Source organism: Pyrgilauda ruficollis, unplaced genomic scaffold (assembly GCF_017590135.1).
Source record: "Pyrgilauda ruficollis isolate IOZ18807 unplaced genomic scaffold, ASM1759013v1 scaffold6, whole genome shotgun sequence".
Classification (NCBI taxonomy): domain Eukaryota; kingdom Metazoa; phylum Chordata; class Aves; order Passeriformes; family Passeridae; genus Pyrgilauda; species Pyrgilauda ruficollis.
In genome coordinates this window covers 13,556,016-13,569,416 of record NW_024527710.1, presented here as the reverse complement: position 1 = coordinate 13,569,416, position 13,401 = coordinate 13,556,016, and the positions used below count along the sequence as shown (strand labels likewise).

The following is a 13,401-nucleotide window of genomic DNA, read 5'->3' as shown; positions in this document are numbered from 1 at the left end:
ATTGTCTGTGTGCACTGAAATTAATTAGCATTCATACATGCACTTGAAGCTGTTCTCACTCAAAAAACCCCAGACATCTTTATATTAGCTGAATGTTGTGAAAAATTGCTCAAGTAACAGAAGTGGCTCTAATTCCCATCTTTACCTTGTTCAGATGGCAATTCTTCAATTTAGAATGTGCCCAGCTGTTAGCAACCTGGGCTTGAGCAGCTCTCCTGTCCCTCCAGCTAAAGCTTCTCAGCTGTGTAAAGGGGAATAAAATTGTTAGAGCCAGACAGCAGGACTGTGACTGAGCACAGTGATGAGGGAGGAGATCCAGCCTCCAAGGAATGCCTTTGTTGCATAGAAAAAGGGGCAGAGCAGCACCAAGCAGCCTGGCTGCTTTCCTGAGGGAAATGCTTCTACTTTTGCAGTTGCTTGAGGATCTCTGCATGTCTGTTTAGAAGGATAAAACTGGTTCATGAACTAGGCACCTGTATCACTTTTTTTAAAGTCTGTGCTGTAGTCCTTGAATTATGTAAGTCTGAACTGGAAACAGAACTTGCCTGTATCTTAGTGTTGTGGTTTTGGTTTTTTCCCTTCCATCCTCACCCCCCTTCAGTGGGTTGTGTCGCCTGCAGACAAAATTAAGTACGATGAGATCTTTGTGAAAACTGACAAGGACATGGATGGATTTGTGTCAGGTGTGGAAGCCAGAGAACTATTCCTGAAAACAGGACTGCCTTCTGCTCTCCTTGCACATATCTGGTAGGTTTTTTTCCCTGTGACAGCTGTGTAGATGATGGCATAGTTCTCACTTCTTGCTATGCTGGCATTTCTGAGAGTGACATTTCTGTATATAATAGCATGGCCTTTGTATAATCAGTGATAATTTACTTCCTTCTGCTCTGGGTCAGAAATGTGTGGAAATCAGTTTTATGCCTGAACAGAGATTGTTACAAATGCTGCACTTCAGCTATCCCTGTGTATTTAAGACATCACATCATCACAGGTATCTGATCACTGATCCTACTCATGTACTGGGAAAGGGAATTATTTCTATAAATTTGTTAGCATGCAAGATTTATGTCCCATCTCGTTCTACAGCATGTCTTTCCTTACAGCTATGCATTCATTTGGCATTATTCATTACAGAAATACCTTCATTGCACTCAATGCTTTTTAATTCTTTCTGTGCTGTGAGCCGTTGTTGGGCACACTGATAGGAACAACTTTTTTTTTTTTTTTCCCTAAGTTATGTTTAACATAACTGCTAATTTAGAAAAATGTAAATAAACTTGTGTTGGCTCTGAAGGTGTTGCTAGTGACCTACAGCCCTGATTGTGCTTTTCACCAGAGCACAACTGTGGGCCTCAACATGCAAAGTGAAAGTGGCTCTGTGTGTGTTTGAGTGATGTTTCCTATGCCTATAGTTTTGCTTTAGAAGAGGAGATACACCCTAGCAATTTTCACATTTGTAAATGACAGCAGCTACACTAAATAGGGCTGTACTTGGAGAAATGAGGATTTTTTACATTTCATGTGCATCTCTGTGCAGGGCTCTCTGTGACACCAAGGACTGCGGGAAGCTTTCAAAGGAGCAGTTTGCTTTGGCTTTCCATTTAATTAACCAGAAGTTAACAAAGGGCATTGATCCTCCTCAGGCTCTGACTCCAGAGATGATTCCACCTTCAGACAGAGGTGTCAGTTTACAGAAGGTAAGGATGGGTTTGGCATTTTTGGTGTACATCTCAAACAAATAATGTTAATTTCAAAGGCTACGCAAGAAGCAACCTCAAGTGCTGGAGTACCTTATATTTATCATAATATCAGGAGGAAAACAAATCTTAGGTGCAAAGAAATGACAAAAAACTTCCATCCATATTTCAAAATGAAGCTGCCATTTATTACACCTGCCAACCAAGCAGAGAGATCTTATGTTGGGAAAGCATTATTTTCTCTTTTGAAAGAATAATCCTTCTGCTGCCATTTTAAAGAAATTTGAGTTTCCATCTGAAGTGACATGCACAAGTTCAGTGCTTTTCTCCTAATGTGTTCAGTTACCTTTTTTACATCAATCTTTTTTAATAAGTTTGGAAACAATGTGAACTAAAAGTTTAGAGTTATTTAAAGTTTTAAAAGTAAATGGTCCCCCATTTTATACCTCACAGATAGTTTAGAGATCTCCATATTCTGTTGGTTGCCATCTATCTTAATCCAGCAGTTAGCTGTACCTCAGCAGTTCAACTTGTAGCTATCAGAATGGTTGAGGTCATCACAAATTCTTATGTGTTTTACACATCATGAAGTCTGATGTGGGTTACCTTTTCTTGGTTGTGCAATGCATTGACCTAAAAATTCTGCAACTTTCTTAAACAGAATGAAAAATTCACACATGGAAAAATGAAACTCAAAATTTGACATTACTTTTTTGAGTTTCTGTAACTGGTATCTAATTTGCTTTTACATTCTGTTTTTAAAAAGTAATTGCTTTATTTGCAACTCTACTAATCTTTTTTGTATGTTTGCTTTCCTTTCTATGTCTCTTTTCTAGTTTGGACTGTTTTTTCCATTCTGCACCACTCTGCTTTTCATCCTTATTATTCTGTCAGTTTGTTAACTCTGCTTTCTCAAGGTTAGAGAAACTTTGCTTTTCTAATATTTACTGTCTGTTGGTTTAATAATGAGCATCCTCCTAAGACTCTCACATAGTCATGAATGGGCTCAGCACTTCGCTCAGGTATCACCGTGTGTTGCAGCTCAAGTTCTGCTGATTTCTGGTGTTGTTTATCCAGAGTAATCCCGAGGTTCTTCCTGGAGCCCAGACCTCTGGGGCTGCTCCTGTGGGCTGATTAAACTGAAAAGAGAAAACTCTGTGTCTTCCTGGTGAAATTGCAGGGGAAGTGGTGACAGAGTAGTAGCCCAGTGTGGCATTTGGCAGTTGTCATTAGGATTATACCCACAGGTTTGCTGAAGATAGCACAGAGCATTGCGTGATTAGAAAGCAATAGATGTTGGTTACTGCTGTTCTGTGCATGTAAATTGATTTTGTAAAACTCTCCAAGACATCAGTGTGATTTTTATTTCATTACTAACTTAAGTGATGAGTGAGAATATTGTGTAAGAAGGTAAGTTAGCTTTCAGTTAGCTCTGTCAATCCTGAACAAGAGGGTTTTTTACTAAATTGAGCTGAACCTTCAGCTCATTTTGAGCTTTCTCAAAAGAGGTGTTGTCTTGTTGATATGAAAGAACTCTTTTTGGTCCAAGATTATTGTTAAAGATTTGAACTCAAAGGCTTGAGTCAGGAGGCAGAGTTAGGCAGGCTTTTTGCTGGTTTTCTTGATGTGGTGTGACATACATGAGAAAAAAAGCCCAAAACACCATGTTGGGCTTCTGCTGAGTTGACCCATACAAAGGTGTTGACAGAAATATCAATAAGGCATTTCATTGTGGTTTAAACCTTGTTGCTGTGTTTCCTGACCCAGAACTGTTTGTAGTCACCACTTGCATACCAAGCCATAAAAACTAAACTTTTCTGTAAGGTCCTCTCAAAGAATTTTGATGGGAATTTCCTTTTATTACAACTTTGAGTTAAAAACTGGAGGTGCTGTTTTGCATGCATATTGCAATGTAGTAATGGCAGCCTATGGTTCTAACTTGCCCTTGTTAACACGTGTATTGAAGCTAAAAATGTTGGCTTTTATGTTCCTGCCCCCCACCAGTTCTGCTGAGCAATTGAAAATAAGATGGAGCTATGTTTTCCTCAAGTTTGATACTGGCATTAGTGTGCAGAATTTCTTTAACTGGTGAAAGGAGGATGCCTGGAAAAAAAAATTTTGCAGCTAATATTTCCATGTGTTCCTGCTATCCTTGTCATAGGAGAAGTAAAATCTCCCATTTGAATGCCATGATCAACTTTGCAAAGCTCCTGTGGAATTCCTGTAGAGCAGAATTGAGCATTATAGCTAGTTTGCCCATTTGAGAAGCTGTACACTAAACAGTTTATGAAGAGCTGTATAGTTGGTTCTTCGGTTGGTTTTCTTGGTTTTTTTTTTTTTAATTCCCAGTTCATACCATTTGTGCTAGTAAAATATGCATTAATAGTCTGTAGCTCTGCTGAACAATACTCTCAGCCACAGTGTGCTCACAGTTTAGGTGTTCATAGCTCTTGGTTTTTTTCTTCCCCAGAGTGTCAGTTTGAGTAAGCACATAGTTAATAGTATCTTGCTTAGCTGTAGAGAAACTTAAGCATTTTAAAACTTTTGTGTTATTTTGGGGGTATCATTTGCCTTTTAAAATTATATGTATACCCTTGTCCTCGGAGTGTTGTGTTTGTCCTGGATGACTTTATTCAAGACTTGAAGGAGCTGAGGTATTTACAGGAGGCAGCTACAATGGCTGTTGCTTTCTAAGCATGTTCATGTTGTGACAAGGCACAGAAGAATAATTACAGCATTTGTGATTTCTGTCTTCAGCATTTGTTCTCTATCCATTTATGTGTACTTTTTTGGGAACAAATAATTTGTATTACAATCATTGTCTCAATTTACTCAATGTCTTATAAAGACATTAATTAAATGGGAACTCATGGGTGTAGGTTACCCTATGATTTTATATCAGAGTTTCCTTGAGTACTCTGGAGATTCCTGTCAAAAGAGCTCAGTATCTCTTAAATCCTTGCAAATCAGTGTCTGTACTCTGCAACATGAGGATCACCATGGTGAAGAAATATAAAAGTAGTAAGCAAACCTCTCTCAAATGAATGCTAGGAAACCACCTAAATATTAGCTGTAAGATGAGACTTACTTTAGAACAAGATTCTATTTTTTTGGTATGATTAGGTGGTGCTGTACTTTTGTGGAAGGTGTCTACAAGGAGACAAACTCTCTTTGAATTGAGGTGTCCCCATGCTTTGGCTGTATGTTGTGTTCTGCTCATACAGCATCTGTACTCTTTTGGGGTTTCTAAGATTGAAGGTTTGAAATACAATGCTACCAGCAGTTGTTACAAGAGGACAGCTCATGTTGCCACAAAAAGTAAAATGAATGTAGTAGTTGAATGGCATAAGCTCTAGACTAACAGTGTTTATTTTTTATCTTTCAGAGTACTCAAGGACCGAATCCTGTAGCAGATTTTTCTGCAATTAAGGAACTTGATACATTAAACAATGAAATTGTGGACCTACAGAGGTATGTAAGGGAGGAATAGCCAGAGTTGCCTTGGATTGTGCCATTTACTATTTTTTAAAGAACAATTCAGTGCAGCAGAGAAGAGGAGGTGGTAGTACTCTGCTAAGTAAAGGGTGAGCATGTCTGTAGTACTGTGTGACAGTGCTGCTCCCTGTTCACTCACATGAGTGCACTTAATGACAGCAGGGCTGGGAAGGGTCTGTCCCTCTGCCCTCAGGTTGTGTTTCAGAGAGCTGAAACAACCTGACCTGGAAATATTCTCCATTGTTCATCTTTATTGGCAGATGTGAATGGAGCAAATCTTTGGGATGCTGGAACCATATATAGACAGTGTTAGTCACCTTTTATTTGTAGAGGGCATTCCAAGGACTTGATTTTGGTGGCAGTAAGGAAGTGAGATGGAAAAGTGAGATGGATCAGTAATATGCAGGATAGGGAGTGGGAAGATGACTGTGCATGGACCACTGCTAGGGTTTTGATGGGGGTAAAGATGGGAATGCTGCTCTTGTGTAATAAAATAAACTGCTGGACTGAGAAAAATTGGTTTTATGTCTGCAGACTCTTGGATTCCATTAATTATTTCTAAGGTAATTAAGATGACTTCAAGTAACTAAGAAAATAAAATTAATATATTTTCTATAGTCTTGGTAATGCTCTTGAGACAGCAAGTATTTTTCTGCAGTGTTTTTCTTGTTACTATCATAAATCCACTGAAAATTATATTAAGAACAGTAAATTTTCCTGTTTTTTAAGTGAGTGGTGCTTTGTCATGATGAAATCTGCCTCTCTAATTCATGTCACTTGTGGGAATGATTTGACTTGGCAGTGTGTCAGAGCACAATCTGTTTCCTAAATGCATAAATATATTTTCATTTCACTTGCTTATTCTCTCTTATTACTCCCACTGCCTCCTTGCTTCTCCCTGCTCTGCCTCCACTCTTCTTCAGGTTATATTCATTCCAGTTTTGGACACTCACATTTATTAACCTGAAATAGGATTTGCAACTGTATATATTTACTGAAGGAAATAAATTGTTGGCTGGCATGAATTTTTAGAAGAAGTTGGTTTTCAGTAGGTGGGCTTGCAGCCTAACATGCAAGCCAGGCTGTTTGAGTCTGGTTTTCTTTTCTTACTGTGAGGTATGAAGGAACCATGGTCCTGGAAAAGTCATTACTTCCATTTCTTGAGGGGCAAATATACATTGACAATTATTTTTAATTGAACTATACTAGATTGTTGAAGATAGAGTAGAGGCAACTCTTAGTGTGTATTTTTTTAGAAAGGGGAAGTTTACTTTAATATGATTTAGAGGTTCAGAACAGAATGGGATTAACAGTGTGCTAAATGTAATAGAACTTGAATCTATTTTTGAAGTGCACAACAAAAAACGACAAAAAAAAAAAAAGGCAGGAGAGGAGAATGTCCATAAGAATGACAATGTGTGGAGAGCAGCTTTTGGAGAGACTGAGCAAAGAATATAGAGGTGATGTCTTTGTGGCTCAGCAGTTTGTGTGGGAAAGAGGTCTGGTGGGCAATAGCTTTGTTAATCCTAATTTGATAAATACAGTGTCAGGAAGGTGGAGGTTGAGGATCAGATGAAGAATAAAATGCAGAACACTTATTAGGGAGGATAATACCCCTCTGGTGGGGGGAATGATTTGCCTCGGGATATTGTGGAACCTGCATCATGCTGCCTATTAGCACTGCTGTCTCTAAATTCTGTTTCAGTTGCACTATATTTTTAGAAAGATATTTGAAGCTTTTCTTGATCAACATGGTGGAAGGCTGGACCATTCTTTTTCAAGCCATAAAACCTTTTTTTTCCCCAACAAACCCAGCTTTGCTTGCTTGCTTTTAAAGTTATTGATGGCCTACAAATTCATGGAATTTCTTCAAGCTTTACTGACACTACATTCCTCTCTTAGCAGAGGAGTAGTTGAGCTTAACTTGGGATATCTCACCAGAGATGTCATCCTTCACATATGCTGGATAGCAATATTTTAATTGTCTTGAATTATAAATCAGGTTAAAAGGACCATAAAGCTGATGAGTTGGTCTCTCAATAGCAATGAAAGAGCAAAACATCCCCCAGAAAAACAGGGGAATCTCTCCCTGCCATGCATTTGCATCAAACTTTTGTTTCAAATTTCAGAGATCTACATCACCTTAGCTAAGAACTTTAATGTAGGATAGATCATTTCTTCTCACCCTCTGGTTTGGCAGTAACTGAGCTGTTGCAGCAGAAGAGTTTGTGAGTAACAGATGTTAGAAGAAACAAGGCAAACCCTTGGCATTTTTTCCAGTATTGCCAAACTGAAGTACTACTACATTAGGAATTCCCACAACTATAGATGTATGTGAAAATAAGAAATATTGGGCAACTATGAGTGTATATAATGCTACCAACTCTGTGAGTAGTCATCATCTTATTATGGGACAGGACTATGATTTTTTTTTTTTTTTTTGCTTTTGTATCTAAGGTGATTCAGCCTGGCCAGGGTTGAATGTTTGGCTGGAACACCTCTGCTGACACGGGGACTTTGCAGTTCTCAGCTATGAAAGATATTTGCAATGTGCTGGCTCCCATTTATAAATGACTCCATTCACAAATTAGTATTAAATTTAGGGTTTTGGTAAATCATGAAGCATCTGTATGGGAGAAACCATCTATTAGTCATTGCTTTTAGTTTATTTGATATGAGGTTCTCCCAACCTGACTGCTATTAAAATGCATAGGGAAATTGTATTGCTTTCAAAAATTAGCTTGGATTGGTTACAAGTGTCCTTTGTTGGCAAGACCACTTTTTTTTTTGGGTTGTTTTTTGAATGTAGTAAGGGACTTTATGATCCAGGAAATCTGTCATATCCAACAAATCAATTTTGTTACTTGTTTTTGGTTCTTTCAGTTGCTGAGCATTCCTAAAGGGGCATAGCAGATAGTTTGTTAAAGAAATGGAGGTATTCATAAGAATTAGTGAATTAAGTAGTTCTGTGTTGTCTTTTCTTTGAAACAAAGAGGCATTTCTGGGGGGAGGATGGGATGTGTTATGTGCAGACTATATACACTCAGATTGTTTTCCTTTGCCTGAGACTGCTGCCTAAGCTTTTCTTGTTCTGCCTGACAATACTTCTTTCACTTGATTCTTTCCAATTCATTGTTTGTGCTCTGATTTGGCTCATGGAAGTGCCAGTGGGTGGGTGTTGTATCCTGTTGCTTAGTCCACATTGCAAGGATTTAGGTACCTGGCTTGTGTTGAAATACAAAGGAAGTGATCTGCATCTCTGACAGTCTCAGGCACGTCAGTGACAGCAATGTATAAATGCTGTTTATTAACCACACATACCTGCCTGCAGTTCTATTTCTTGCTCAGTTTTCCCACCCCAGCAGGAAAAATAACAAGTATTTGTTTTCTTACTCTTTTATCCTCAAATAGGAAAAATATATATAATTGTTGTCTGTGCTTGCTGGGTGTTTGAGGGCCTGAAGGTATTTTTCAGCCTGATTTGTACATAGATCTGTAGAAGTGCTTTATTGAAACCTTTGTTCATGGGAAGTTATGGAAGCCAAAGCAACAGAGCTTGTTTCAAACCTGTGTTGCAATACTTTAAATATCGAAGTACAACTGTGCTACAGATGCTTATTGAGCTAGAGGAGTGTGCTGTAGATTTGATTGAAAAGGTAAAGATTTTTTTAGAATTTCCAGTTTCTGATGAATGCAGAGGGAGGCATTTTATTAATTTTATTATTTTTATTAATTTTATGAAATTTATTTTATGAATTTTATGAAAGTGTGGTCCTTTATTTTGAAGGAGCACACTTGACAGAATAAATAGCCTTGATCTTCAAAGTTCTTCTTTCCACATCGTTCCTTTTCCTTCCATTTAAACTTCACCTTTGGGCATAATCAGGAAGTTGCTCTTCAATCAGATAATGAGAAAAATAATAGCAGAGTATAATCTATTTGTCAGAGCAAATGTTCATTTAAAATCTGACATCTGGGTTCTTTTTATTTTACATTTTGTGTGATTTAGCAGTAAACAAAACTTTCTCAGCTTGACTAAAGAGAACTTAGAGTAGACCTGCTTTACTTCAACTCAGAAATGCTTTCTTCTGTATCAAATAAGGGTAAATAAATAAATAGTTTTAGATTGATTAACAATTTGCTGCTATTAAAATATGAAGTTTCTTAATTTTGGTTTATACCAGTAATACAATCTAATAGCTTTCCACTGTGGTATTTCATGTAGAAATGTTAGGTTTGTTGTTCAAATTCAAACTTCAATGTGTGTGTTGGTTTATTAACAGAGCCCTTATGAAAGTAAATATCTACAGAAGTTTGTGTAAAAACTGTATGCTTAATGTTTTTCTGTATCTGTGGAAGGAGCAAAGATTCCATATGCTGTCTAGAGAGGAACACTCATGATTTTTTAATAAAAGTAACACTTCTGAGTTGTATGTTCCCTTTCTTCAAGCTATTGTTATGTCTGACTGATGAGAATTTATTGATGATAATTCCCCTGTCATCAGCAGCCACTTAAACTTGAATAAATGTCTGTAGAGGCAGGCTTGATATGACACAGCAAATCATTGTGTGTGGAGTGTCTGAGCAGATCGTGATTCCAGCAAGCCAAGGCAACCTTCCTGCTCGTCCCTGAGCTTCCCAGCAGGCAGATCCAAAATCTGACAGGCAAAGGGCATTCGTGGGCTCTGCTGGCCTGTGGGAGTGTTCCCTGGCTGCTGTGAGCCCAGGCATGGCTGTGTTTGCAGGGGTTAATAGATGGAATCTGATGCAATCCCTCCCACTTTTCCTAGCAGTTTTCATTAGACAAGTGCTCCATAGCAACAGTGAGATCACTGGAGACAGTATTTCATTGATTTCTGCCTCCCGCCCCCTTCCAGTTTTGAGCCATTCTTATCACTGGAGTGCAGTTGGTGGAAAGACAGGGGGGTTTATGCAGAACACTTCTGTGGGCTTCTGTCTTGTAAATCATTTGGAAAGCAGAAATCCCTCACATCTTTTTTGTTTAATGTTTCACTATGTATTTAAAGAGAGATACAGGCTTAGGGGGCTGGATTACTGTACCTGCTGTAGCTGATGTTCTTAAGTATTCTTGCATTGTTTGCTGGTCTTCCAGGGAAAAGAATAATGTAGAGCAAGATCTGAAGGAGAAAGAAGATGCCATCAAGCAGAGGACAAGTGAGGTCCAGGTAAATAAACCACCAAATTATTGTTCAGGCACCTGATATTGCACCATGTGCTGTTTTAATGACAGTGGGATTACTGAGTCTTTAGATCACGTCACTTATCCAGTAAAAAGAAAAAAAATGGTAGCTAAGAAAAAGAATGTACTTTGAAGTGTGTTTTATATATAATTTTGGGTTTGTGTAGGTGTGTATATGTATATAAATGTGCAAGCTCCTATAGGATATATAGCATGCATGGAGTTTTAAATGAAAAATATTACAAAAGACTAGATTTTTCTTTCTTTTTTTTTTTAAGCAAGATTATCTACTGTGTAATTAAAACTAAAGAGGACACTGTAGCACTGTAAATTGATTAATAAACTTAAGTGGCTGAATTAAAAGGGTTTGTATATCAGGCTGCTTTTTAAGAGGCACAGTAATTGCCAGCTAGGGAGAAATGTTGCCTCAAATTAATTTTGCCTAATATAAGTGAATTTTAAAAAGAATCTGTTGATTTTTATTTGAAAGGATGATATTGAATTTCTTGAATGTCTGAAAATCTAAATTTACAAGTGTTTTGCAGATGTTAAAATTATGCAGTCAGCATCAGTGTTTAGAGTGCTGACAGACTAGCCAAGCTCTGAATTAAATATTGCAAAGCAATATTGCAGTTAAATTTTCAGTTGCTGTTTTTAAAAAAATCTTCAGTGTGATATCTGACCTCTTATATTTATTTCTAAATTTATTTTAAGAATCTATAATTTTCCATCATCTTTACTTAATAGCAAATAATGCAAGATTTCAGCATTTCAATTTCGGTCGGGCTGAAAAGGAGCTAATGTGTTACAAGAGTTGTGAATTTTGTGCAGGGTTATTTAATATCCTTGGAGTGTGGATGATAATTAATAGTGTGACCTTTGAGGAGATAATCAGATGCTGGCCTGTTGGTCATGCTGGCAGCAGCTCCAGCAGCTGCAGGAATGCGTGTGGAAGTTGCCCGTGCCTGTGCTCCACGGTCATTCCCCTCCCCACCCTGCAGATTCCCTTTCCCACTGTTCACAGAATTCTCAGGGGTGTTCCTGGCTTTGCACACAGGATTATTTTGTTGGTGTCTTCTGGAATCTGTGTTGGCTCATGTGAGGGTTGAGTTCTCCGGTGCCTTTGCACAAAAGGTTTGTAAGCTTGATAGAAGCCTTACCTTGAATGTTCCAGTGTCATCCATGTGTGTTTGATAGGCAGTAGCATCACAGAATCCCCTGAATCTCTGCATCCTGAGCAGTAGTGCTGGGAGCAGCTGTCTCAGGTCTTTAACCTGTTAGTAGCCACACAAGCTATTCGTTAAATATAGTTACAGAGTTCTGTCAGTCTGCAGAGAAGGAACAGTCTATTATGGGCTTGCCAGAAAAATGAGAAACCTCCAGGATCAAACAGGAAATGGCTGCAGCATTTATTTAATCTGGTGGCCCTTTATGTTTTCTTATTCCTGACTGGTGGACCTGCATGTTTCAACAAACTTTCTAGAACTTCAGAGCATAATGGGACAGATTAAGGATATCTTTCCCTCATACATTTTCTTCTGGTTTTATTCTAATGAGGACATTTCTAAGGATAGTCTACCAAAAAAACAGTTTGCTCTAACCTGCCTCTTTGTTTCAAGCTGGTTTTGTGGCATGACACTTCAGGGTTTCTGACAGCAGAATTGCTTCCACAGACCTATTTGTAATCTCAAATATAGCCATGGTCAGTGATCAGTCAAACTGATTTATATAGGAGGAGGGAAAGAATGACAGTTTTTTCTTCAATAAAAAAATTTCAAGACTGTGTTAATAGGTACTAAAAAAAGCAAAGGCAGAAAAAGAGTTGTAAGGAAGATGTTCATATTGATGGGGTTTAATGTGCTTGTTAAAATATCAGCTCTTAAGTAGCAGAGACTAAGGGGTGTTTCCTCAAAGTTACATGCACTGAGTATCCCTCAGAGCTGCATTTTCTTTTTCTCTATTGCAGTGCACAAATGCCATTAGAAAGTCAGTAAGTTTTACTTTTCTGTCCTCTTGCAGACTTGGCATTTTCTAGCACATGAATTGTCTTGGGAAGGACAGACTGGCAAACTATTAAATCCATTGTCCATGGAAATACGGATTCCTAAACTTTCCTTATCCTACTTTATTGGCATAAGAGTTACCATGATCATAAATCTAATACAAGGATTATTATTACCATCAGAATGGCAGTTTGTAACACCTCAAGTATCTCAGTGGTTTTCATTTAAAATCTCATTCAGTGCTTGACCATTAAGATGCTGCTTCCATGCTGAAGGGTGTTCTTTGAAATTGAAGCTTAATTGGAGCCTGGTTTACTTCACGAAGAGGCATCTTTGAGTATGATAGCCAGTTTTGTGTGCTGTATCTACTGCAGCCTTTAATTCTGGAGAGGTTAGGTGCATGTGTGAACAAAAACCACCGCAGGTTTTGGGTTTGGTTGGGGTTTTTTTCCTCCTGTTCTCTTCTGGCAGCCATCAGGCTTAGTTAGGTCTCTTCAGTGCTTCTCTACTGCTGTGCCTAGAACAGACAAAAGTGGAGGTGATCTATATTTAGCTTGTGTGGATGTGAATTCTTGCTTCCTCTAGGAAAAAGGAGGCTGAAGTCTCTTTAAGCTGTTACTTTTTTCTTCCACTGCTTGTGTTAACTGTCAGCTGATCCTTGCTTTTCAAAGCCATGTGAAAATGAATGGATCAAGAGTGTCCCAATTATCCAAGTCAGTAGCTGCTCTGAGAGCTTTTTGTGTGCACGCTGGTTCTTCTCTCCTGGGTTAGAAATAACTTGTATTTTTCCTAGTCTGACTGCTGTATACTGACATTCAGATTTGATTTGGGGGAGTTTTGTGGGTGGCATTTTGTGGTTTGGTTTGGGAGATTTTTGGCATGGTTTTGTGGTTGATTTTTAACATAAAAGCATCTGTGATGTGTCTTTGGGTAGCCCTCCAGTTGTCTCGAGGTTACCTAATTCCCCAGCATCTGACTGCTGCATCATATGCCCTTCTATTCCTAT

At 38.3% G+C, this 13,401-nt stretch overlaps 1 protein-coding gene across 4 annotated transcripts in view; it reads left to right on the top strand.

The window, feature by feature from the left end:
- Positions 1–13,401, top strand: part of EPS15 (epidermal growth factor receptor pathway substrate 15) — a 68,555-nt gene that overhangs the window by 36,962 nt on the left and 18,192 nt on the right. For all 4 annotated transcript variants that reach the window (XM_041483066.1, XM_041483068.1, XM_041483064.1 and 1 more), the window contains 4 exons: positions 602–747; positions 1,538–1,697; positions 5,083–5,168; positions 10,306–10,378. In XM_041483066.1, coding sequence (XP_041339000.1) covers positions 602–747; positions 1,538–1,697; positions 5,083–5,168; positions 10,306–10,378 — 465 coding nt within the window. The remainder of the gene's footprint in view (positions 1–601; positions 748–1,537; positions 1,698–5,082; positions 5,169–10,305; positions 10,379–13,401) is intronic.